Raw genomic sequence first — 25,737 nt, forward strand, 5'->3', positions numbered from 1 at the left:
CAAGATCAACATCCTCGACCTGCAGAACAAGGGCGTGAGTTGCACCAAATGTACTAGCCACAAGTTCCAGAGGCAGCATACAACAACCCACCATCTCACACCATCTCTCTTATCCTGAAGAACTGTTACAACAGATGGAGCCCCAAAGTCATGGACTAAATAAAATCAATGGACACATTAGAGGAATAGCCCATACGCTAAAGGAATACCATTCGCGTGTGTGTGTGTGTGCGGGGGGACGACGGGGACGGACGCAAGTCCATATACTTATATGTATAAGACAAGGAAGTGGTAGTGGTCGATTGGAAAATGTAAGATCTGGGCATGATGTAGATGGTATAGAATAAGGGGTGGATAATGTCCTGGGTTCAGCTGGGATAGAGTTAATTTTTTTTTTTACAGGAACCTGGGAGGTGGGGGGCATAGCCGGGGCAGCTGACCTGAACTGGCCAAGGAGCTATTCCATACCATGTGACATCATGCTCAGTATATAAAGGGGGAGCGGGCCGGGGGGTGGGCTCTTCTTTTCGGTGGGGGAAGTGGCAGAGCGTCGGGTCCCGGGTGGTGAGCAGTTGCACTGTGCATCACTCTTTTTGTATACTTTTTCATTAGTACCGTTGTTGTTGTTGCAATTTCTTTGTGTTGTTCCAGTAAACTGCCTTTATCTCAACCCTCGAGGTTCCAGGTTTGGTTTTTTTTTCTCTCCTCCGTTTTCCCCCCATCCCACCGGAGGGGGGCGGGAGGAGTGAGCGAGCGGCCGCGTGGTCCTTTGTTACCGGCTGGGCTGAAACCACGACAACATCACATTCATTGCTAAAGATTCTCTTGGTAGATGCGTCCACTCATCTGGATCCCAGATACTAGAAATTAAACTCCTTCCACAGTTTCACTTGTACATGAGTTTCTGTTGAACATCACTCTCTCTGGTGGTATCTTGTTTTTAAACATCCACATTCATCCCTAGTGTTGGATACACTTCATGGATGTGTGAAATGAACCTTCTGCATAGAGCGCCATAAGATCATTTTAAAATAGGCTCGATAGAACTGTTAGATGTGGTTCTATTTCTAATTTTAACTTAGGAGGATGTGTAGCCATTAAATTCTCGCCTGTAATTATTAACATTTTTCATGTTCATTCATGTGTGTTAATATACACACTTTATACATTTGTATATATTGTGCAAGTTCACTTTCTTCAGATTGTGGCTCACAGGAACACAAGGTCTTTGGTATTCCACACGGCACATCTAAAAGTGATGATCTTGGCATTACTACAAGTGTAAAATAAAGATATTCCTGTTTAGACAGAGCAGATTCTACTTATACCTTAAATTGACTTTAAATTAAAGCAGAAAATAAATGCTTCTATAACCAGCTGTGTTTGTTCTCTCTCTCCCTTCTTTTCTCTCTCTTTCTCTCAGATCTAGTGCTCTGTTGCCTCGTCTGTTTCTCTTTGCTCTTTTGATCAGCTTTCTCCTCCTTCCCTTTAGTTACAGGCCAGATGTTCTTATGACATGTAGATCTTTCCAAAGAAATTATTTGCTTTGTAGAGTAGCCACGTCTGTAATCACAACCTGGCCAGTTGTGAGTTGTTTCGAGTGATGTATTGCCTTTAAAAAACACACTGATCTGTGTTTATGTGTTAGAATTTGTGATTTGCACAAGCTGCAATTTTTGCCCCTTCCCTGTCGAGGTGGGGGAAGCACCAAAGCACATCGTTTAAGTAAACAGGAGGGTGTTGTTCCTTCTGGTGCCTCTGTCTTCCAGATGCTGAGATGCAGAGTCAGCGCTGCCGAATGCTAGAGGGAGGCAGCGCACACCTCTTCTAACAGGGAGAAGCAGTGGATACCAGTCATGCTGTATATTTTGGAGATGAAACTTTTTATTCCCCTACTGCCCAAATATTAATCTTCAGCACTTAAGCAACATTTTGTACTTCTGTGTTTTCTGTCTGCACTATTTAATTTTCATGATGCTCCTCGGATGCTCCCAGGTGAAAAAGTAAGGCTAGCAAAGACCTTTTGCATCATCCAGACTGACCCATAGGTCTGTAAGGAATTACTACCCCCATGACTCAGCTAGGAAAGCTAGGTATATAATCTAAAAGATCTACCAAAACAGACAAAAGGAGGTGTTGCCAAATGTTAGACTGTTTTTGTTGCCCACTTAAACCAAAAAACTATGATTTGCTGCATCTCTGCTGCAGGAGCTTGAAAATAATTTTCCTTTTCCTGCACACAAAGATGACACCCGCAGGTATGGTGGGTATGATTAACGCACACAACACATACAGAGTTAGTATCTGTCCTGAGGACGGCATGGTCTGCACACATGCCACTGCCTCTACAGCTGATCGATATGGTTTTACCATGAAATTGTATTAAGATACTTACTGGTGAGGAACTGTGTCACTGTGTCTGGTGTTTTCATAGCCTGTACAGAAACTTCTCCACCTGCATGTACATGCATAATACAAATAATAAATGCAGGACAGTCTAATACCACATGGTTACTGCTCTCCTGATAAAAGTAGTATCTTAGACGTCAGGTTGTTGGAGTTCGGGACCAAATTTGATCTCCCACCTACAGCTGTCTTAAAGGCTGTCTAAACAAAAAATAAATCAACAGAGGAAACAGAGGCAAATATGCAATAATTTGTTCTAGATAAAAATTAACAAAAACCTCAATAAGAGCAGAGGTAAAGCCTAATGAGATACAGCTTTCTGAGTTATAGCCCATTTCTTGCTATTCACATTCACCAGTGAAGTGGTCCAAAATACTCTAGTTCTAGCAACACCTTGTCTCCTGTTCCACAATATCTAATAACATAAGAGCTGCAGGCAATGAGTTGGGAGCACTTTTTCTAGGAGATTTTAGGAGGAGATACCTAAATGAACTCTCTGCTTTCTCAAAGCATGCTGGAAAGGCTTCACATGCTCCATTTCTGAAGTAGAGGCCAATTGCCTTTCTACTTCAAACTTTGCATAGGTGTAATATATAGGTCCACGTCAGACCTGGTAGTCTTGCCTAGCTACAAGGTGATTGCTGTAGACGTCCTGCAGGCAGGTGACAGCTACATCTGGAAGTGCCAGACGTGCTCAAGGTGTCTGAGCTGCACTCGCACAGTGGTCGCAGCATGCCCAGAGCGCTGGCAGTGGTGTGGAACACAGGGACATGCACTGGCGATGCTGGAACAGAAACATGGGATTTCTCACCGAAGCTTTAGGCACATAGGTGGGATTCAACTTACCTAATATATGTATCTAAAAGTTATGGACCTAATCCCTTTGTAGTCAATGGAGAGAGATGGTAATGCTCTTTAGTATAACTAATCTCTCCTCCGTGACAATAGAGAAACCCTAGATGACTAGCTTAGACTAATTGCTCAACTTCAAAGGTGGGATTTAGCAGTCTAAAACAGTAAAATGCTATCAGATTAAAGAGTAGCTTTTCACACCTATACAAAACAAATGTGATTTGAGCCTAAATAACTGCACAGAACAGCAGACAATCGAGACTGCAAGTCTCTCTTGTGAGGAGAAGATGCATTTTAAATGTTTGTGTGACTCACGATAATACACTGTTTTATACAGCTTTAGTGTTCTGCATTATTGCCACACTGCTCTGCAGTTTATTGGGTTTTTCCATTTTAAAGATGGAGATGTGAGCAAGAGGTTAATTGGCTTGCATAAGATCTGACACGGGGATGCGTGGTAAAATGGGAAAATAAATCAAGGCTTTCTACTCCTCTCATGATTGCACTCATGATTTTTGGGCTGTTGTCCTGGACACTTGTCCACCATTTCTCTGTTGTGAAATTGTACTTCATTGCTTAGCTGGTAGTATTGCTTGTTTAGTGTAGCAAAATGCCATTGCATTTTGGGCTTCTGAATATTTTTAAAATACCGTAAGCAAATGGAATGGTCAAAGAACAACCTGAAGTAGAAGTAGAGAGCAGAAGGCATATTTTTAATTGATATGAATTACTCATTGTTACTGGTTTGCCACAGAATTTTTGATCGTTTTGCCTCTGTAAACGATTGGTACTGCCGTGGCCTTTCAAGGGTTTGCAACATCACATAATTAGTTTAGCAAACTTGTAGGCCAGACATAGAAAGCTTGGGTTTACATTAAATACAGGGCAACAAAACTATTAAATTTCTACTGTATGTAATTTGTGCAGAACATTCTGCAATATATATGTATTGGTTATGAATCTACAATCTATTTCATGTTAAATGTTGAATTTAAACTCCACAGCTGGACTTTCATCTTGAAAGAAGCCAGATAGCCCTGTGCATCTGGTTTAATCTTCCCTTTAGCCATATTATTTTAAAGGCACTCCTGCTTAGGATATCTTACAATTGAAAAATAATACTCATATTCCCTCTCATCCTCAGCAGCTGTGATCCCTCTGCAGATGTTGTTCTGTCAGATGTTTCATTATGTGTGATAGAAAGCGTAGGTTCTTTTTGTCTGTCTGTGTTACCGCTTTGTGGATTTTATTTTCTTTTTCTTTATTTATTCCTTTGGCCATAGATGAGTCCCTCCATAATACTTCACTTTATTTCCTATTGCTGCTGCTTCGCCTTCTTTCTAAGTACAGAAACGATCAAGAACTTGCAACTGTGTGGAGCCGCCCAACAGAAGCCCATTGATTCCCCACCAAAGGGCTCTGTGTGAGCCATTCTACTCCAGCCTGAAAAGAAAGCTTTGTTCCCTCAGCTGGTAGTGTCTTAAGATGCTGATCCTTGCCATATTTTTGGAAAACTGTAGCAGTTTATCAGACTGTTTGACACTTCCCGTTCAGCTGTATATTCTGTAGCGTACTCTGGTATTTGCTTCTTCTCATACATCAGTCTCACGAGGACGAGACTGGTCTGGAGCAGCCCAGGCATCACGGTGAGTTATGCTGGGCACAAGTCATTTGGAGGTGAACAGTGAAAGAGGAGGAATCTGGAGTGCTGGTGGCCATGCCTGAAATGGTAGTAATGGATTTAGTATTTGGGGCAGGAGGTATGGGATTTGTCATGTTGGTTGAATATTTTCCTGGCCGCCTTCCATGACTGTTCAGATATTTTTAGCATGAAGTACAAGCTATGTTGTCTCAGTTGACCTTGGAGCATGACATTTTAACATGGAATTGGTTTGAATTGCTAATCATTAAAATGATTTATTATTTTTTATTACAAGAGCAACTAGAATCCCAGTCATGTTTTGTAGATGAAAAGGGAAGCAAATTGAAACCTGTCTTCTCTTGACTTGCAGTCCTTCATGATATCCATGTTTCCTAAACTACCATCTTCAGCTCTTTCCCTCTACCTCATTAAAAATAGATTATGCCTCAGTTTGTTTTTTAACTTGTCTTTTGGTCATTTGACAAATATTATATCAGAATGACTAAAACTAATCCCAAGGTCTTGCAGTGCTCAATAAGAAGTGTAGAACAAAAGGATCGTTTCTGTTACAAACAATTTATGACCTTAATAGAAGTTTACAGCTGGTATCAGAAAGGCAAGATCTTGCTGTAAGTATATTTATACTGGTGACTGCTCCCTCTTTGCCTTCATTCCCAGACTCAAGTTTACCAAAAAGATCAAGTCCCTAAATGCCAACTTCCGTTAAGGAATTAGAAGCGGTAGCACTGCGTCAGGATATTGTAGCAGTATCTTTTAAGGCAGTAATATATAATGTAGGAAAAGAGGTTCAGACCAACCACAGACATAGCCAGAAGTCTATGGAAGTTTGAATTCAAGTTTTGAGGTCCAGATCTATTTCTAGCTCAGTGTATTTGACTCCTCCTGGGCTTTTTGACTGGTTGTCGATTTGGGGCGATTCGTGTTTATTGAGTTTTGCATTTCTTATGTTAACAGGACCTCAGAGGAAATGACAGTCATTTTTAAGATGCATTTTACTGCCCCAGTGGTGCAGAGAAGCCTTTGACTGAAAAAAGCATCACGGTCTTGTTGACTTTTTCAGTCTACTAAATAAGCACCTACTCAAGTATCTGATGTAGATTTAATAAAAAAAAAAAACAACAAAAACACCAAAACCCCCAACCATCCTCCTGCCTCCAAAGTAGCTGCATGGTTTAAAGATTTATCCAGCAGAAGTTGAAACCAAGATGTGAAAATAAACCTCTCTTTGACTACCTTGGCAACTGGGAAGACCACAACCTGTTTCTACAAATTACATGGCAATCTCCCAAGTAGGGCCAAAGAGGCTGTTTCCCTGAAATCAGTGTCACACTATAGTTCCTTTCATACATAGGAAGTGAGTAAATCATTGAATAATGCAACACCCTTTCCCATCTGTGAGAACTCTGCCAAAGCCAAGTGTAAGGCTACGGGTTAAAGCAAACTCAGTTACTTGGTAACTGAGTTGTTTTGGAGGGGTTAAAATTGGAGGGGGTTTGGATTTGTGTTTTGGAGGGGTTAAAATTGCCAAGAAAAAGTGAAAACTTGAAGAAGATCCCCAGGTGCCTGCATTTAATGCTCCCCAGTCTCTCTGATGTGAGCTGGCAGGTCCCATAAAGGCACTCAGCCTTGAACAGGGAAGGGAAGGAGGGAGAGAGCAAGAGCTCCAGCTGCGACTCCAGAGCCCCAGAAAGAGCCTCTAACCCAATTCCCTTAAAGTGCACAAGCCTCATGAGCCACAGCATCTGTTTGCCACTGTATTCACTGAGTTTGCAGGGCAAACAAAAGATCCGTATCAAGCATGCATCCTTCCAGAGAGGGAAAGCCTTCCCCCATTCGCCCATAGATCTTCCCCCCCTTTTTCTTTCAGTTATAGATTGATTTTTTTATTTTTTTTTTTTTTGTAGGGAGGGGTGGGGGGATGTTGCTAATTTTTTTTTTGGATGGTAATTAAGGGAGCTAACACCAGCTAGGCTAGAGTGAACGCAAACAAGACCCCTATAGGCAGCACAGTGCATTAATGTAAAATATGCCCAGACAACATAACTTGTCAGAGAGGATTATTTCTGCTTAGTGAATCTGCAGGGGCCCCTTTGCTCCACCACTCAGCGTCTGACTAGAGAGAGAAAGAGAGAAAGAGTAGCCATTAGTGAGTAGCTACTGTGGCATTGATGTTTGAGCGCACTTCTGAACTGGCTTTTGTTGAGAATATCGGTGCAGAAAGCATGCGCTGTCCCAAATCCGCTGTTACTATGAGAAATGAGGAGCTGCTTTTAAGGTATGTTGTCTCCTTTGTTTTAACGCGTGCTTTCGAGTTGCCTGGGCCCGCTGCAACTATAACCGTGCTGTGTATTAAGTAGTTTCCCTATTTAAAGGAAAAGACAGGCATTGCTGTGTGCAAGTAGCATTTTCCACTAGTTAGAATCGCACATTTCATGTATGATGACAAATGTACGGAGAGGGCAAGGGGGGAAAAAAAAATAAATATCTCTCTCTTTTTTTTTTTTCTTTTTCCTCCCCCTAAATGAGAGCTGGTATTTCTTTTATCACCTCCTTTGCAATATTTCTGCCTGCTTCATTATTATGCCCTGGGCATGGAATAAGCATGGAAAAAGCTCAGGGAGACTCCATATTAGAGCTAGTGCCCTAAATACCACTTTAATTTTCACTTAGCCTATGTAAATAGTTACTAATGCTCTACCTAGTCTTTACCACTTAAAGATGTTTTAAAAATACCTAAATACTCCCTTATGTGAGATTACACATATATTCTCTAATGTTCCAAGGTTTAGCGGGGGGCGAGCATCGACTACTCTTTTCAGAGACACACACACGCAGACACACGCACACACGCACATACACACAGAATTATGCTAGAATTGGCACCCCGCTTTGAAAAATGTAGTCTTTTGTTTATTTGCTAGCAGACATTGTAGCATTGAATACATCTTTTGGTCTGACAATGGGACAACTGAACAATGGTGCTGTCAAACTAGCTTAATATATGTCTGGTGATGGGGTGGTTTGGTTTTTTTTTTTTTTCTTTCCTTTTCTCAGCCCCCTTTTCATTTCCCTTAATCTTTTTGTATATACGGTAGAATATGAAGTGCATTGCCTATTTTGTGACGGTTGTTTCATTTGATATCTGCTGCTAGTCGTAGCAGAGGGAGGGGGAGGTTTGTATCTTACAATTATGCCTATTGCATTAAGTTGGAGATTTATTACTAACCTCTCCTTTAAGTGTGGTGAGAAAACTTATTGATTCTGAAAGCTTACAATACTGCTGTCAATCTGGCAAATACATAGTTGCCAAATGTGCCCTTGCCTGATTTTATGCCTGATCGTATCAACTTTAACTGCTGTTTTGAAGATACTGTTCCTAATTTTGTTTAGGCAATGAAAATGCAATAAAAATGATAAATCAGATCTCAAAGTGGGAGCCCCTGCTACTTTCCATTTTTATAATCCAGCTATTAGCATACGTTAGAATTTTTAAGGTCAGGCAGAATAATTTACCTGGATGATTCCTATCCCAAAATCTAACAAATTATTCATATGACATTTCATGAATTATCTTTCTGTTTAGGTAGCCATAGTTTAGCATTAGAATAGTTAACAGTTTGGGGTTTGAATTTGGCAAAATGCTCATGTACCTTATGCACTATGAAAAGAAATTGTTATAAAGCTTTTGAAAAATTTTGAGTTACTACTTGGACAGCAGCTTGTGTCTTAAATAAAATGAAGTGTCATGAGTCTGTGGAGTTTCTGAAACTGTTTAAAGTCTTTACATACTTTACATGTTAAGTAAATGTATTACTTTTAGTAATAATTATAATCATTTTCTGAGAGAAAAGAGAGATTGGTTTCTATCTTTTGCTTAGATTAATTAATTGTAGGGGTTTCATGCTTTTTTAAAAACTGGATTCTAGTGCATGATTTATATGGGTGGAGGGGGTCTCTTGGACCCCTTAATTAAAAAAAAAAAGACATTAAAGATTTATTGATAGTCATCAGAGCTCTCTAAAGCATGTATTTTCAACAAAAAAAAATGTTTTATGGGGAGACTCTGAGTACTTGCTATACTGTTTTGCATTTTTGTTGTTGTTGCATCTCCTTCCCTTGTGTGTTGAGGTGGTATAAATCAATAGGAAAGAGTTTATGTGAACAAAAAGGTAATATCACATAAAATACTCTAGAAGCCTAGAGGTTATGCATTATCAGGTAGTACTTACGTGCTGTGTGTTGTGCATAAACATGAAGAAAGCAAGGACGGTGTTTAATATAATGGGACCGTGCTACAATTCACTTTCTTGGAAGAACTTCTTTCGAGACAAACATTAACTCGTTCACAACTGCTCTACTCTGCCAGAACTGGAGGGGGGGGTATTTTTTTCTCAAGTTATCCTCCTGCAGCCTGGGCTTTCTAGCAGCTGCTGCCCTTTGTGAGTGTCAATAAAGTGAATCCCTCGCTCTCGCTTACATGGAAATGCCCTGTTAGTGATTGCCCAGAGTAGGGTGAATGCCACTTTTGTAGCAGCCACCACCAGACACCTGGGCAGCATACCCAGCTGCCACTTTTAAGGACTATTCAATACTAAAACTGCTTCCTAAGCACTTTTCTCACAGGTGAGTTCATATTAAACTTACAGTCGTTCCTATGTTATCAAATAAAATGCTGCATAAAATACATGTACTACAGGTTTTTGTCTTGGATTGCCAATTACTTTGTTCTTTTCCAAGGGTATTTTCGGACATTGCATTCACATCAAAGACTAATTTTTGAATTATTCAGTGTGAACCCTACTCCAAAAAAAAATTCTTTCTATGCATATTTACTGAAATATTGCTTTTTGAGCCATAACAATTATTACTAACATCAAAGAAGGTGAAGCAAATCTGTAACACAAGCCATTTCTTAGCATGTTTTACAGAAGTGTTGGCTTTTGAGAGACTATAAAGGTTTAGAGATCTTATGCTTGAACATCGCAGGTGTCCTTAGTGTTACCTGGTTTGAATCTCATCCATTCAGAAAGCAATGTGGTGCCTTGCAGTTGTCAAACTTGGCAACATCTGTTTCCACAACCGTGCTAAGAGAGCTAATTCAGACTCTACATGAGTTGTTATTTGTTCTTGCAATGATCAGGTGTAATGTCAAAAAGAAAGACCGTTCTCGGTCCTACCTGTCAGAGCAAGAGCAGGATAGGTCTTAATGTGGGAACCAGCTTTCCATGCTGCCAGAGGAAATGGAATTGAATTATATTTATTTATTAGCCTGGAGTCTTTGTCTATTTTTTTTTTTCCAGATTCATGAACCACAATGATCTCTAATGTCAACATGTTAATATTCTCTTTGTTAAATGAGAATAAAACTGAAGTGTTTCTGTTATCAAATTTAAGTATGAAGGGATTGAGAGCAGCCTGCTGAGAAGGACTTGGGGGTACTGGTAGATGAAAAGCTGGACATGAGCTGGCAATGTGCGTTTGCAGCCCAGAAAGCCAACTGTGTCCTGGGCTGCATCAGAAGAAGTGTGACCAGCAGGTCGAGGGAGAGGATTCTGCTCCTGTACTCTGCTCTGGTGAGAGGCCACCTGGGGTCCTGCATCCAGCTCTGGGGTCCTCAGTACAGGAAAGACATGGCCCTGTTGGAGCGGGTCCGGAGGAGGCCACGAAGATGATCAGAGGGATGGAACACCTCTCCTATGAGGACAGGCTGAGAGAGTTGGGGTTGTTCAGCCTGGAGAAGAGAAGGCTCCAGGGAGACCTTATAGCAGCCTGCCAGTACCTAAAGGGGACCTACAGAAAAGATGACAAACTTTTTAGCAGGGCCTGTTGCAATAGGACAAGGGGTAATGGTTTTAAACTAAAAGAGGTTAGCTTCAGACTAGATAGAAGGAAGAAATTTTTTATAATGACAGTGGTGAAACACTGGCACAGGTTGCCCAGAGAGGTGGTCAATGCCCCATCCCTGGAAACATTCAAGGTCAGGTTGGATGGGGCTCTAAGCAACCTGGTCTAGTGGAAGGTGTCCCTACTTATTGCAGGGAGGTTGGACTAGATGATCTTTAAGGTCCCTTCCAATCCAAACTATTCTATGATTCTATGATTCTATATAAGATTGCAAACTATACCTTTGGGGCTGCAAAACAAAGGAGAGCATCAATTAATATTCATATCTAGAAGTTTTACTGCAAGTGTAGATTGTGCTTGAATACTTAAGAAGTCATTCAGGAGTGAATCAATACTAATTATTGTAATCAGGAGGGTTAATTAGCTGAAGATGCTGCTGATGGAAAGTTCACTGCTTACAGCCCTGAAAACACCTAAGTTGATGAAATCTGAAAGCAAGATGGCTAAGAGGACTTTGTATGGAGAGAAAAGCTTGGCTTTCCATTGGCATTTCAAGAGCCAGTTGTTCCAAAGGGGAAACATAGCTTGTACTTTGTGTTTTGCATGATATGAATTCAGGAGGTATTAGAAGATGCAACTAAATCTGTCTTGAAGATATTTTGTGGTAGTTTCTCATTAAATGCAAGTACCATTTTGGATAACCTGTACTGTCTCTGCAGCATTCATTTGTAGATTACCATAAATTAATATGGATAATCTTATGCATTTGAAATCTTGTTCCAGCACTGTTATTGCGAACAGTTTGTTGGTTGGGGTTTGTTTTTTTTTTTTTACCATTTGTGTGCAGGCACAGGGTCTTTACATGGTATATGCATATAAGTTATGCACACTCTGTACCTAATATACAGGTATAAAACTGTGTGCATATGTACACACATAGACATGTGCACATAAGTTTAAACATTTTTTCATCGAGGGTGTTTATTTCTGTAGTCCTGTGCCCTCAAAACTCCCACTCGCTTTCCATCTCCAAAAAAGTATTCAACTACATATAATTCAGAGGACAGTTATTGAACAAGTAGTTCATGAAATGTAAGTTAGATTATAAGGAATAAAGACCGAAAAGAAACATCTAAAGAAAATCCTTTTCTTTTGCTGTAATTAGAGCAGTTGTGCTTCTTAAAGTGAGCATTACTGAATTCAAGCAAAATCTAGCTATACAAAATCTTTCTCACAAGTGAATTGCGAGAGGATTTTTTCTTTTATGCTGGGTGTTTGGGGGTTTTTTCCCGCACCTTTTCCCCTAGTTATATCTGTTAAGCTTATAACCAAGACGAATGTCTGGATGTTTATTTGAGAAAAAAAACCCCAACTCTCAGTCACACACACACTCACATAAACCCCCGAAGTCAAGTGATGCTTTCAGAAGAAAGAAATTCTGTTTCAAAACACATCCTTCTTTCCTCTCTAATGACATTAGAGATTATCACGTGCAGGTGCTATTTATCTTTGCAACTGCTTTCCTATGACTGTTTTACTGCTTCCAACACATTTACTTGTATGTCAGCCATAGAAAAGGTAACTGAAAATGGCAGCTGTTGAGAAAGCATGTCGCCATGCCTGGAATGACATGCATTATCAGGGCAGCAGGAGTTGCTGGCTCTACAGCCCATTTCTACTTGACCTGCGGAATGATTGGCTGCCTGGGATGGTGATGAATCACTGGAGTTTATGAAACAGGACTGCTGGCATCCTCACAGAGGAAATAAAAACGGGATTTTTTTTTTCCCCCTAACACTCTTGCCATGGCAAAAAGCTTTTTTTTCTTTTGTTTTGTTTTGCCTTTGTGTTATTTCACTCTGCAGCAGAAGTAATATGTGTCAATTAAAGTCACTTTAATACTGTTCGTGGCAAGTTAATGATGCACTGAAGGTTAACTATCTTTACTGGATGGAAGGGGCAAGAATTTTCCCAAATTTTGTGTAAATCTTGGTCTGGACCCTAATTTTCTCATCTCTCACTCCGGTCTTGAGACTGAGATAGCGTAACTAGTAATCAGCTCAAGCAGGATGTAAAAAGGTTTTTAGCTGTTCTCACACACAACTTTGTTTTCTCTGATAGTCTAAGGATCAGTGACCGTTTTGTGGGCTAATATCAGACAGATCCATTTTCAGGGTTTCTGAACTAATGGCTAAATTGACATTTCTGGAAAGCATCGACTCCCAGATTTGCACTCAGTTTCTTGGTGGTTTGTGAAATTATATTATGCATTAAGCCCACATTACCGGATTAGGCTATTATGAGTCGGTGCTTGTAGGAAAGTATCGTAGGTCTGTAAACCTGCCAGTGCACTGACAAGACTGACACAGTGTGGATCGCAAGCTGCCCTGCAAAATGCAGCCAAGTAAAAATGATCCTTCTATTTCAATTAAAACACCCAGGATTGTCTTTGAGGGTGGGGAATGGAGAGAATTACTTGCTTTCTCTCCATGTAGCATACTCAGTGGCTGATGTGTTAGCCTGGATCCCTTATTCAGGTAGAATAACCTAATTTTAAGTTAACTCTCTCTGATTCAAAAGCATAGGGTTACCAATAAAATTGCTTGGGAAGTTTTAAATATGGCACTTATACGAAGATAATGCTTTCTGCCATTATATTAGAGAGGGTTTTTCCCAACTCTCATGCTTTGCTGCCTAAGCTTTTTCTCCACTAGTTTTGAAAAGCAATTTGCATGCTCACATATGCTGTTAGACTTTTTCACCTTCCTCCGAATAATTCAGCAGTGGCTGCTGCTGGATGCTGGAGAGGCTGCAGCACTCTTGTTATTTAAGGCACAGCCTTCTGATGTCCCTGCAAGGCTTCTGAAATAGAGGAGGGCAAACTTTCACCAGCGAGAAGGGTGGTATGGGGAACTGTTGCTTGTGCCCTTTGGTGTGCGAGGGGTAAATGCAGTCCTCGGTCTGGAGTTCCCATGGCAGCAAATCAGCAGGTCATCTTCAAGAGCAGCCTTTGAGGATGCCAGACAACAGTCTTGTCACTGGGAGGAAGATAGAGAAGAGGGTTGGAGGGGGAAAAAAATGATAGAAAATCAGAGGGACGATACGGGAATTTACTACCCCTTTTAGACAAATAGAGGAGTGAAGAGAAAAGCAAGGGCACCCGAATGTAGATCATCTGGAAATTGAACCTTGCAAGTGTAGATAGCTGTGGATGATACGATAGCTGTGCTGCGGAGTGAATTTAAGATTCAAATCCTGCACCTGCTCTCCCTGGAAGCTGCAGGTCAGCATCTGAAGAATTGAGGCCCTCTAGAAAGGAAATGGTGAATTATCAGAAAACTTAAATTCTTAGAGACTCAGTTTTCAACTGTAACAACCTCTTGGTTTCATTTTCCTTCTCTTCTGCCTAAAAATGATCTATTTTCAGCTAAACTGCGAGGAAGAAGCTCACTCTAAAGCTTGAGAATTTGCCTGCATCATTTCAGCCCACATTTAATTTTAATGAGAGAGTTATATAACCCCCTTTAAAAATAACAAAACACTAACAGAACTGCATCGGCAACACCAGGTGTTCTGCAGTGCTGCTCCAATGAATCATATGGAGATTTGTCTGTGCACAGCTGATGAACATATATTCAACTCAGTTAACCCCCCTCCCCAAATATAGCAATCCAAAGTGACCAAAATTTTTCCTAAAGAGCCTTTCTCACAAAAGGATGCCAAACTAGATGCCTGCCCTAGGCACCTCATGGTTTCCGCATTTTTCCCTTGCAGAATTGTTTTATCAATGGGTTGGGTTTTTTTAAAAAGTTGCAGATGAATTATTGTGACTGTACCAAAGTGAAACATTTTATGTTAAACACTAAGTTGGGTTTAATGTTTTGCTTCAGAAAAGAAAGCCAATGTTCCTCTTTGTTGTACTGAGCCCCAAATCTCAGGAAATTCTTAAGAACAGCCTGTTTAACAGGCAGCTCTGGGAGTAATAAACATACGACTTCATCAGTGTTCCTTTCAGAGAAAGAATTTGGGGAAAAAATTGAATTGGCGATTTTGAGCCTGTTAAACACCTTGGTTTGGATGCAGTCCTTGGCTCTAGGAAGTCCCTCAGCCACTGGTTGCTGGAAGGTGGCTGGAAGGATCAACATGCACTTGCCATACACGTGCTTTTTCTCTTTGCGTCTGTTACAAGCCATTATGAGAGGCAGGGTCATGGACTAGGTGGACCTTTTGATCTGACCTATGTAGCAATTCTTACACTGTTCATTTGAGGGGGGGACAGACGGACCCAAAACCAGGCACAGTGCAGTTTTCTGCACATCTAAATGCCTTACAGTTACTGCAGGAGCCTTTTCTTTCCGTCCTTCATGTCTGAGGTTTAATGGATTCTGTCTGTGGGAAATAATGATGTCAAACAAAGATAGTTACTTTACATATTATCAGGGTGATTGTTTGTTATTTTTGAGGACTGAGATGTATGCTAGGCACTTCACGAACAAATGAAAAAAAAAGAACTGTGAAATTTCCTACCTTAAAGATGTTACAATCTGAGCGTAAGGTGAGATCCAATCGTTTGCAGTGAAAAAGAAAGAAAAATATGTGGTAGAAGTGAATGAGAAGGGAAGATGGAGGTTAACCTTATGAAGATCCTATTGTTAGAAGTGGAGTGCAGTACGTTAATTCAGATATTGTAATAAACCCCTCAGGTTTCTTTACATTTTGTTTATAAAAATAAGTCTACTTTTGGCTTCCTGTCTCATTTGATGTCCCTTACCCAACCTCTTGCCTTGCTGATGCCACGTTAGAACTTCACACTTGCTTCTGCCCATTGCTTTTGGAGTTGGAGCTGCCCTCCAGCATTGCCTCCTGATCCTGCATTTTGCTGTGTTCAGCCCATCCTCACCATCCTCTTCCCTGATCCTGCACCTCTCCCAGTAACCAGCCTCCCTAGCTGGGCAAAATCTTCAGAAATCTCAAATATACATAAAATGAGGGAAGGTTTTGTGTCTCCTAGTAGTTATTCCTGTGGATTTGGATGGCGGGGAGGAAGGTTTTTTTGTTAGGGTGGGCTTTTTCCCCTGCCCTGTGAAGGCATAAGCAGGGCTTTTGCACATTATGAGGACACAGCAACACAGGCAAGAGCACCAGATGTGTGATTCCTCCTATCCTAAGTAATACAAAATTACACTTTATCACATGAAGATAATATAATAGCCAAATCCAACAATATTAAGTTCCCTCTTCCAGGGTTGTTTGGAAAGGTGCTTTTTTTGACCATAAATAATGTACCTGCTGTCTAGTAGGAAATCAGCTCTACCCAGTGCATACAGTGCCCCAGTTTCTCTCCTGCTTGGGTCGTGGTTGTTGATGGAATCAGTCAGGAGGTGAGAAGATAAGGTAGTTCATTAAAAAAGGAAAAAAAAATTTAAAAAGAAAAAAGAGGAAAAAACAGTCAATGCCTGTTGTCAAGTTGAGGTAGGACTGGGTTGACAAAAGCCTTGGCCTTGTGTCTATATGCACAAGGCACTACGCAAAGGCAACACCTACAGATTGATAGCGATGCTCTTCAACAGGGCTGTAAATAAATAACAAGACAGTAAAACTTAGTCTTGCAAATATTTACTTGTTACTACTTTACTTTTTAGTATTTGGTAAATACAGTGCTGAGTGCCATGGATAGCCCAACTGGAGCAAATGGTACTGGGCAGCTCCTGCTCAGCACTAGCACTATGCGGGATTGGACCTGAGGGTCATGGTTGATTATCCCAAGTATGTGCACGCTATTAACAAAGTAGGGCGTTCCTCCAAATTAAAGGCCTTTCCTAAAAGCCCTCCATCACATGTAACGTCTGCCTTGTGCCATAAAACCTTGCCTAATTGTTTTCGGAAAGATTGAGTTATTACCCACAAAATGGAACAAAGGCCTTATACCCACAGTGTGATGAAATCACCTCTTCAGTGGTATAAAATAGGAAGAAAAAAAAAAGATGTGAGTGGGAAGTTTTACTATAGCAACCAAGTTTACATAATATCAGTGTGCTTCAAGTGAAAGCTCTAGAAATGCTTAATTTGAGGTACCTTTTCACAGGGCTAATTTTACATGACGTTTATTTCTGAAAATTACTGATTAGCTACAATAGCCTACGGAAGTGGGGGGGCGAGCCTCACAAGTGGCTAAGATTTGAATACTTAAAATTCATTGATCAGCTTTAACCAATAATTGAATTTTCTTTTTAAAAGGGTTTTGGTTATATGCAAATTGTTTTATTTCTCAAAATAAGATTAAGGGAAGATGGTTGCGTGTTTGGCTTCGCAAATAAAAAATCCTTACTGGAAGGTTAAGGCTTCGTAATGCAAAACTTTATGCCAATGTTAGTTCTAACTGACAAAGATGGATTTGTTACAAATAATCACAGTCTTCACAAACGTGCAGAATAGGGTCCATTACTTTTTGCCACTCAAAGAAATGCATTACTTTTTGCTTTAATTGTTTACTGCTTTTACACTGTTCTTTAGCTCTCCTGAAAAGCTTTGTGTAACTTGTGCTCGTGTGTTTTGCTTTTCTTTTTTCTACTTTTTTTTTCCCCCCCTTTCTTGTCCCTCCAGAAGCCTGCTGCTAAAAGTTAAGCTGATGGGCTTCCTCCCTTATATGCAAGTAGGCTCATTTCCCGCTACACAAACCAAAATGCTGTACTTTCTGTTATTAGCCATGCTGCTGCTTCCAGGCTCATGGTTTGCCTGGAAAGTTATTTCTTTGTGAAAGATAGCGAACACCTCATTTGCATTCACTAACGCTATCTGGACCAGATTTCTTTTTCCCCTTGCATTAGTGGAAGATCCTGAATGATTCCACTGAAGTCATTTGAGCTCGCTCCAAATTTACACCGCCATCGCTGAGCTCTGCTTCTGCTGCTTCTGTTAGAAACTTGCTTTGATGCCAGAGATAAGCTGAATCCCGAGCATGTTCATTGGCTTAGAGGGGAATAAAGCAGAGGATTTGAACTCTCTTCATACTGCCTTGCAGGCTCGGCAGAGAGTGAAGTCATTCGGAAACTTTCCCTTGAAGTGCTTCCAACAGTAGCATTTCCTTGGCCCGATACTGGGGGGCAAGTTGATTAAAAGAATGGCAATTAAGGAAAGGGTGAGGAGGGGGTCCGGCACGGGGACGCGATGCGAGCTCCACGCTGGATTTGGCTGCAGGATCTGGAAGGGAAGGGGGTGTCTGCTCTCCTTGTCTCTCGCCGAATGAAAGCCGTGGGCAGTGATGTCAGAGTGAGCTCATACGCTCAACAACAATCCACCGCTCAACCCCTGTCTTTCTCCAGCTGAACTTTTTGCGGGTTTTGGTTTTTTTGCTCTGAAGAGGTGTTCGGCTTTCAAAGGTTGAGCTGTTTGAAGAAATTGCATATAGCTCTATGTTTGAAAAGCCGCTTGAACGATGACTAATCTGGAAATGTGAGGTGGAATTGCTTCATCTGCCCCACTTAGACCTATGGAGAAACCGAGGCACAGAGAGAAAACGATGCAACTGCAGGGGCAAGCGGGGTCTGGGCCTCTGAAATGAGGGGAGGATGGATAGGAGGCGACATTCGTAGCTGGAATAGGATTAAAGCCTGAGAATCGCTGATTCCAAATTCCAGGTTCCTTCCTCAAAACTGCCATATGCTCCACCAGCTGAAAAAGCTTAATATCGGCGGGCAGCGATAGCGCAGCAATAATGCAGCTCCTCTAAGCCAGTGTTTAGATCTATTGTCTGATTTATGCTGTGAAAATTAATGCAGCTTCATTTGCCATTCCCCCTCCCCATTTCCTTCTGTACTATAGTAACGGACCAAAGCTTCCATTTCCCCCTTCATTTTTAACAAAAGTTGCTATTTTGCACACATGTGCCGGTCAAGAAACTGGCATTAACGTTACAAATAACGGAGCTAAGCCTGTAACAGCGTGTGAAACATTCAGGGTTTTGTTTTTTGTTTTTCGCCACTTGCCCTTTGTGTTTGAGAGTTAATTCGTACGTAGACACCACATAACTTATGTTTGAGAACCAAATTATTGGAATGCAGTTTCTCCCTATAAGCACTCCTTGAGTCATATCTCGGTATCTTTTAGAGAGAGGGTTTCTTTTTGCATTTGACCCTGTTCCTGCCTCTAACTTTTAAATGGCAAAAGCAAATGTGCTTTGAAAAGTGTGTTACACTGTAGTTGTTAAAGCAATAACCTATGCACTTGTAATGCTTTCTCTATGACCTACTTACATACTACTTCACCCTCCTTATAGTATGATTAAAAGCTGCTTTGAATCCACTATTCCCTCAAGGGATTTGAGGCTAGAATTTAACAAACTGCTGAGAAGGCTTAAGTCAGTAAGAGGGCTTCCCTACAGCTTCTTCCAGCTAATTCACATGTAATTAAAAGGAAAATAAATATTTCAAAAGAACATACGTTTTAATGAAGCATTTTTAAGCACTTACACCTTGTGAAATGGGGCAAATTTATAAAGATCTCACTATTCCATACACAGATTTTAAGTAAAATTATTTGTGATCCTCTCCTCCTCCCCCTTCGCATCCTGTGCGAAGCGTGGATTTACTTTTCAGCCAGCAGCGGTGGGACTGTGGTCCTTAAAAGCAACAGGCTGGTGAGACTGAAGTTCCCTTAGATTTAACATGTACCAAAAAAAAATGATGAAGAAGAGGTACAGATCCAGCCGCACAGGTTGAAGTGAGGGTGGAGACTGTTTACTTAAAAGAATATCTTCATCCTCACTGAGCTGCCTGTATTTTTCTGAACCTGTCCCTTCTGCAGTGGCAAGATCTTGAAATTGAAAGTTAATCCAACTCTGCTCTGGGCTGGATTAACCACCATGGAGGCCTCAAATCAAAACCCAGGTGGCTGCATCCAGCTGGAGAAAGTTGTGCTGGTTTCTCCTTTTATTTCCACTTCACACTTACGGTTTTTTTATCCGCCGTATAGTCCTATGCTGCGATGGATGGGTGGCGTAGAGGAATCGCCATTAATTTAGTGAAGAGGAGCCATAGCTTTGCTTTGTGCATTTCTGCGTAGATGTTTAGGTGCCATGGTGATGAGGACAGTATGCGAACATATAGAACAGAGCAGATTAATAACACTATAGATATCTGTTCAGGATTGCAGCTGTCCTACGGGGATTACGCTGAGGGCAAAGTGAACCTTTTCTTTCTTTAGACTTGCAAAGTAGGCAAAAATTTTAGCAGCCTGAGGGGTTTTTCTTCCTTTTTACTGTTTAAAATGGAAAGGTCTCTTAGTGCAATAAAGCGGACTCTGAAAATTCGCCTGGTCTATATTTTTATTACCAAATCAACGCTGGTCAAAATTTAACTAAAACTTGGCCTGACCGATAGCATATTTATTTATTGGTCAATTTCATTTTATTTGCGGATACTCTTCGAAAAGTTTAAGTATCGTCGGTTTTAGTTTGCATTTGTTACTTTTTTCAAGTGTTGATTATCCAGAACAAATCAAATTATAGAACCTGGAGAGAGATTCAGAAGGAGAAGCACACACAACGCAGAGAAACGTTTTGTCTGTCTAGACAGCTCAGATCATCCAGTAATCTTCGTAAATATGTTAATATTCCTTTGCCTGGAGCTGCTTTGTACTGAAGCAAGTAGGTTTTGGAGATGCAAAGGAAAATTTATACAGATTTTCAGGGGGCGGTAGCGGAGGGGGGGTGGTGGTGGTGGCTCCAGCTATTTGTGCGCGTGGAATTTTGTGTGCGCCTCGGAGGCGTCGGTTCTGTGCGCTGGCTGTGGCCAACTCCGAGCGCAGCGGGGCTGGGAAGGGGCTTTTGGCAGGTTGCAGCCCCGAGGAAGGATTTACCGCCGTTACTTGTTCTCAACCCCTATTTTTTGGTCAGCGAGGCCAGAGTCACTACCAGTCTCCAGCGAGCCAGTAACATCGCTTGGAGCGTTCGATGGGTGCCGAGGTCCGAACGGGGATTTGAGGGGGAGAGAGCCCGTACTGAGCAACCTGCCTGAACGTTCCCAGTGCTCCCAGTTTGGCAGCGGCGGCCTCGCCTTCCTACCCTTACTGGGTGGCAGGTGCAAACCACTGGCATGGTGCGCTCGTAGAAACGGAAGCAGAGGGAGGGGGTTTGGCCGGTGTCCGGCAAAAAAGGGCAAGGGGGCAAGGCTCCCTCCCTTAAAATGGTGTGTGTGGGGTGTGCGCACCCGGACCGTGATCGTGGGGCCGCGAGGGGAGCGCCGCCGAGGCGGCCGGCCGGCCGTTGGGGCTGAGGTGGCTCTTCCCGCCCTCAAAGTTTGGCGGGCGCTGGCCGTGCCCGTCGTCGTCGTCCCCCCCCCGGGCCCCTTACTCCCCCCCACACACTCCGCGGGGAGCCCCGGGCGACGTGTCCGGGTCCCTTCACCTCCACCACCACCACCACCCGCGTCCCCCCGTGGCGGTGCTAGGCCTCTCCCCGGGGAGGCGGCGGTGGCGGCGGCGGCGGCGGGCCCCGCCGGGGGCGCAGGGGTTAACGGGGAGCCGCAGCGGGGCGATGGCTCCGCCTTCCCGCTCAGCACCTGGCGCTCCACCGCCAGTTGCCTCAGCAGTCGATTTCGGAGGGGATTGGCGGAAAAAAAAACACACCGAGAGGGGGAGAGAAATGTGACAACTGCCGGGGCTGGCGGCTGCCGCGGGGAGGCCTCCGCACCTGTGCCTGCCTCTCCGCCGCCCGGCGCAGTTGTGGGATCCGCCGAGCCCCGCCGCATCCTCCCTCCAGACCGCCGCGGCGACCCCCGGAGCCCAGCATGACTTCTTCGTTCAAGCTGGATTTCCTTCCGGAGATGATGGTCGACGGCCGCTTGCTGGTCTCTGACAGAATGTAAGTGGCAGCGGGGCTGCCGCCGGCTACCCCCCCCCCCAAACCACCACACAGCCCCCGCCCCGGGTCCCCCCCGCCGCCCGGCACCGAGCCCCGGGGCTTCGGCCGGGTCCCTCCCGCACCGTCCAGCCCCTCGGCGGGAGGAGAAGGGGGTCCTCCCACCACTCCCCCCCCCACCCCCCCTTCCCCTTTATTTTATTTCCTTTTTTTCCCCCCCCTTTCCCACCCCCTTCCCAAGTCACTTGGTGGTCTCCCGTGTTGCCTGTCCCCCCTCCCCTCCCCAAGAAGGCGGCAGCCGGGTGTTTTAGTATTCCGGCAGGTCGGTAACGGCGGGCGAGGGGCGGCGGGGTAAGTGCGGGGTTTTGATATGCTGCTGATGCAACGTGGAGAAAGGCAGAGCGGTCGCGCAGAACTGCGTGCGCTTCTCCGCCGTGACCGGCGGGAATTCCTCCACGGACACTTGTCCCCCCTGCCCGGACCCACCGGGGCGAGCTCAGCCCTTCCCCGGCAGAAGGGACGGGGGAAAAAAAAAAAAAAAAAAAAAAAAAAAATCCCCTCGCAAAAGCTTCCTCGGCTTCTCAAATTCGACTGAAATGCTAAGCATCCGCTGGGAGTAAGAGCGGGCAGAAAGCGAGGATTTTTCTTCCTTTTTTTTTTTTATTTTTTATTTTATTTATCCTGTCCCCGACAGCTGCCTGGCACGGAGAGTGTTAATTAGGGTGAGGATGGTTGGTTTACATGCGGTTGAACTGGGGATGAGGTGTGTCGGAAGGTTCTGAATGCTGGAATTTCAGAAAGAGAAGTATTCCCCTAGCCCGGCTCTGCTCCATTAATCTCAATCTGAAAGTTTCTATTACCATCCCCTTGGGCATTGCCCATTGACAGGGATTTTCAGGTAAACCTAAGCCTTATATGAACAAATACAAGCTAGAAACGAGGAAATAGTCACTTGCCGAGAGATACGAAGGCTGAGGACTGGGCTGCGCTTTCATAGTATCCGAAATGTCTTTTATTTTGTTCCTTTTTCGTCTTTCGTCAGGATGATGATAAATGTGGTTTGAGTTACATTAGAATGAAGCGAGAGGCTTTGGCATTGACTCTGTACTGGAGCTATTCTGGTTGAGGCAGCGCTTAAGTTACAAGTGTAAATAAACCTGTGTGTGCAGCAGAGACTGTCACCTGTGATTTGCACAAATCAGGTTGCATACTGTGCCCCCATCTAAGACTATTCAGACTTTTATTACCTTCTTTACTGGCATCCGAACTTTCTCCTAAGGTGGAGCGCTTTCCCTTGCACCGGCAATGTTCTGTGCGGAGATACTCAGTGGTGGCCAGTCCTGCAGGCAGCGGAGATGTAATAAGTGTGTGGGAGAGGGGAGAGAGGCTGGGGGAGAAGCTACTCGGCGCGGATGACTTATACTATTTTTACAGTCCTTGAAGGACAGCAAAGTGGTTTTTGCGTAAATGCTGCCCGTTGTCTCTGTTTCTTGATCTTAAATAGAAACAAGTTCTCTGCTGTGTTTTGTTTTTCCTGTTGTAAGATTCCCGTTTTTAGCAGCACCAGTCAGTTTCGGAAAACGTGCTGTACTTCTCCCCTTTTGCATAAAAATTTTGTAGGTTTGGCTGTTAGGGTACAAAGTTCAGCTGAACATTGGTATTGCTGGCTTTGCAGCGCACTGGAGGGACTTGCCACGGCCGAGCTTTCCCTTGTTTTCATCGTCTCAGCTTTGATTAGACTTTCTACCTGCTGTCCTTCCAGGCAGTCAGAAAAGATATTGCTAACAAACATCTCCAAGCTCAAAGGCACTATTAACTGCGGCTGATGATGCCCTGTTGTCACTTAGGCTTATATAACTTTATCTCCGACTTGCCCCTCGAGGGAGGAGTACCATGTCAAACTCTTCCTTCTGCATTGCTATCTTTATACTCCTCTTCTCTGGGAAGCATCCATAATATATTTTAACACAGGTTGAAACACAGTCAGTGTTCATCAGACGCAGATCTTAATGTATGTCCAAAGAAACAAAAATTACTCTAGAGAGATGTCAACTTCTAAGTGGATCTCTAAATACAGAGGTTTAATAATGGAATTGTTAAATACCCACATCCTTGTAGGATTTGATGCTCGTTCCTCATATTTTTTGGGGGGGGGGGGGAGTGGGGTGGGGGGTGACTTTGTAATCTCTCGAAGAAAAAAAAACTTTACCTCCTGCATCATCAGTGGTCGTGTTGTGATGTGCTTCCTTGTATTAACCAAGCTTTGCTTTGCTGCTGATCTAAGTAATTGTGAAGATGTATGATTTCAAGGGATCATGTGTCATGCATACAAATTAATATCAAGGCTAAATTGCTGTCAACTAAGGGAGCTTCTATTCCTGAAAAAAAAATATCTTGAAACTAAATGCTGTCTGTGGAAGCTTTGCTGCACTACCTTTCTAAAACTCTGTAATTCACTTTTAAAAACATCTTTATTTTGTCCTTCTAGCCAAGTGCTGACATACCTTTATTTGCAAGTCCCCAACTCTCTGGACTAATCAGTGCTGACGAGAACGCAGTTTGATTACGCATAAGGGGTCACAGGCGCGTATGTGCCTTCCCCTTTAGCTGGCCCACCCCAGCCGTGCAGCGAGACGCCAGCAGCGTTCAGCGGGGTGGCACAGTGCATCGCAGAGCATGCTCCAAGTTACGATGCTGCACAAAACTTTTAACCTCGCCATCTGGTCTAGCCATTGAGTATAGCTTAGTTCGGTCTTTAGCAGAAAGGAGTTTCCTATTTCATAGTGAGGCAATTAGCAAGATATATGTAAAACTCTTTCACAGTGAAAATTTGCAGAACTAAGTTGGGGTTTTTTTATTTGTGGGGTTTTTTTTTATGCTGGTGGCGTATCAGATGTTTTAGTAAATTGGCACCATACAGTTATCACTTACACTTCCCGTTCTTTACACATTTAAAAATTCTCTGTGAAGGGAATTATTTTCAGAATCATCCATTCTTTCAATAAGCAACAAAGAAGGAGAATTTTCAAGGAATAACTTTCAGTGCATACCTATTCTGAAAGTTAACTGCCAGCTTGATAATTGTCAAAGTTAAAACACTCTTACCCCTGTGAGACTGTTAATTGTTGCTTCCTTCCAAATTTTGCTGCTGTTATTGTCTAGCTAAATATAAGTAAAACAGAACATCAGATACTTTGAGCATGACTACTTAGTGTAGCTAAACTGTATGCATGACATCAGTGTACCTGGTTAGTAACTGAATGGCAATTTTGCTAATAAAAAATAATCAATGAAATGGCATTGGAAAATAGATACTCTAGGATTTGAAGCATAAAGATGCATGAACTTTTGCTCTTGAGGGCAGGTGGCAAGCTGGATGCTCTAGCCATTGTAAATGCTTGCAGAGACCACTTCGTAGTGCTCTAGTTAAAGGATCAGAAATTGATTGACTGACGTTATGCATAGCCTGTGTGTGTTAAGTGTGTGGAAGAAGCAATTTTGAAGACAAGACATAGGTGGAAATGTGTATGTGTGTATATTTGGACAGGGTAGGAGAGGGTTAATGGTTACTAAGCGCGGTTATAAAATGTGAGTTCAATGTAATTTGCTTCGTAATTTCACTGACTTACATGTACATGCCAACTGGATGGTTGTAAAGTGGTTGCTTTGAGGATTAAATACTCATCGTTGTAACCCCCCACGTTGATTTCTGCAATACCACCAAAGATATTTCCATTCTATATTACACATTCCACTGCCTGGGATTACCTTTAATGTAGATGAGTCATAGTGTTTGTTACTACTGAGACAAACTCAAATTTGACTTTTATTTTTGATAGCTGGGTATAATGCCAATAAAATGTGCGATGCTTAAACCAGTGCACATGCAACTGCATGGTTTGCATGGCAATTATGCTTAAAAGTACTTGGCCTTTGAATTCCTGCCTCTTTTAATCCAAGATGAGTCAAAATCAGATATATGTGCAATATGCTGATTAAAAAGGCAGTGAAGATCAATTTTCAATACTTTTTGTTTGTTTGTATTTATTGCTTACTAAACAAGGGATGTCATCAGTCACAGGGCATTCTTGCACTTTAAAAAACCAAAACTTCCCTT

The 25,737-nt window shown here is 42.6% G+C and overlaps 1 protein-coding gene across 10 annotated transcripts in view; it reads left to right on the forward strand.

The window, feature by feature from the left end:
* The window catches only part of CELF2 (CUGBP Elav-like family member 2), a 386,169-nt gene that overhangs the window by 114,729 nt on the left and 245,703 nt on the right, over positions 1-25,737 (forward strand). For 2 of the 10 annotated variants that reach the window (XM_069801582.1, XM_069801584.1), the window contains exon 1: positions 6,631-7,196. The exons of 1 other annotated variant lie outside the window; for it this stretch is intronic. In XM_069801582.1, the coding sequence (XP_069657683.1) occupies positions 7,090-7,196 (107 nt within the window). In that variant the 5' untranslated portion in view covers positions 6,631-7,089. Of the gene's footprint in view, positions 1-6,628; positions 7,197-21,289; positions 21,624-25,737 lie in introns of those variants that run through there. 7 more of the 10 variants (XM_069801581.1, XM_069801583.1, XM_069801587.1 and 4 more) reach the window with 7 other exon arrangements.

The sequence above is a fragment of the Haliaeetus albicilla genome, chromosome 14, assembly GCF_947461875.1.
Source record: "Haliaeetus albicilla chromosome 14, bHalAlb1.1, whole genome shotgun sequence".
Taxonomy (NCBI): Eukaryota; Metazoa; Chordata; class Aves; order Accipitriformes; family Accipitridae; genus Haliaeetus; species Haliaeetus albicilla.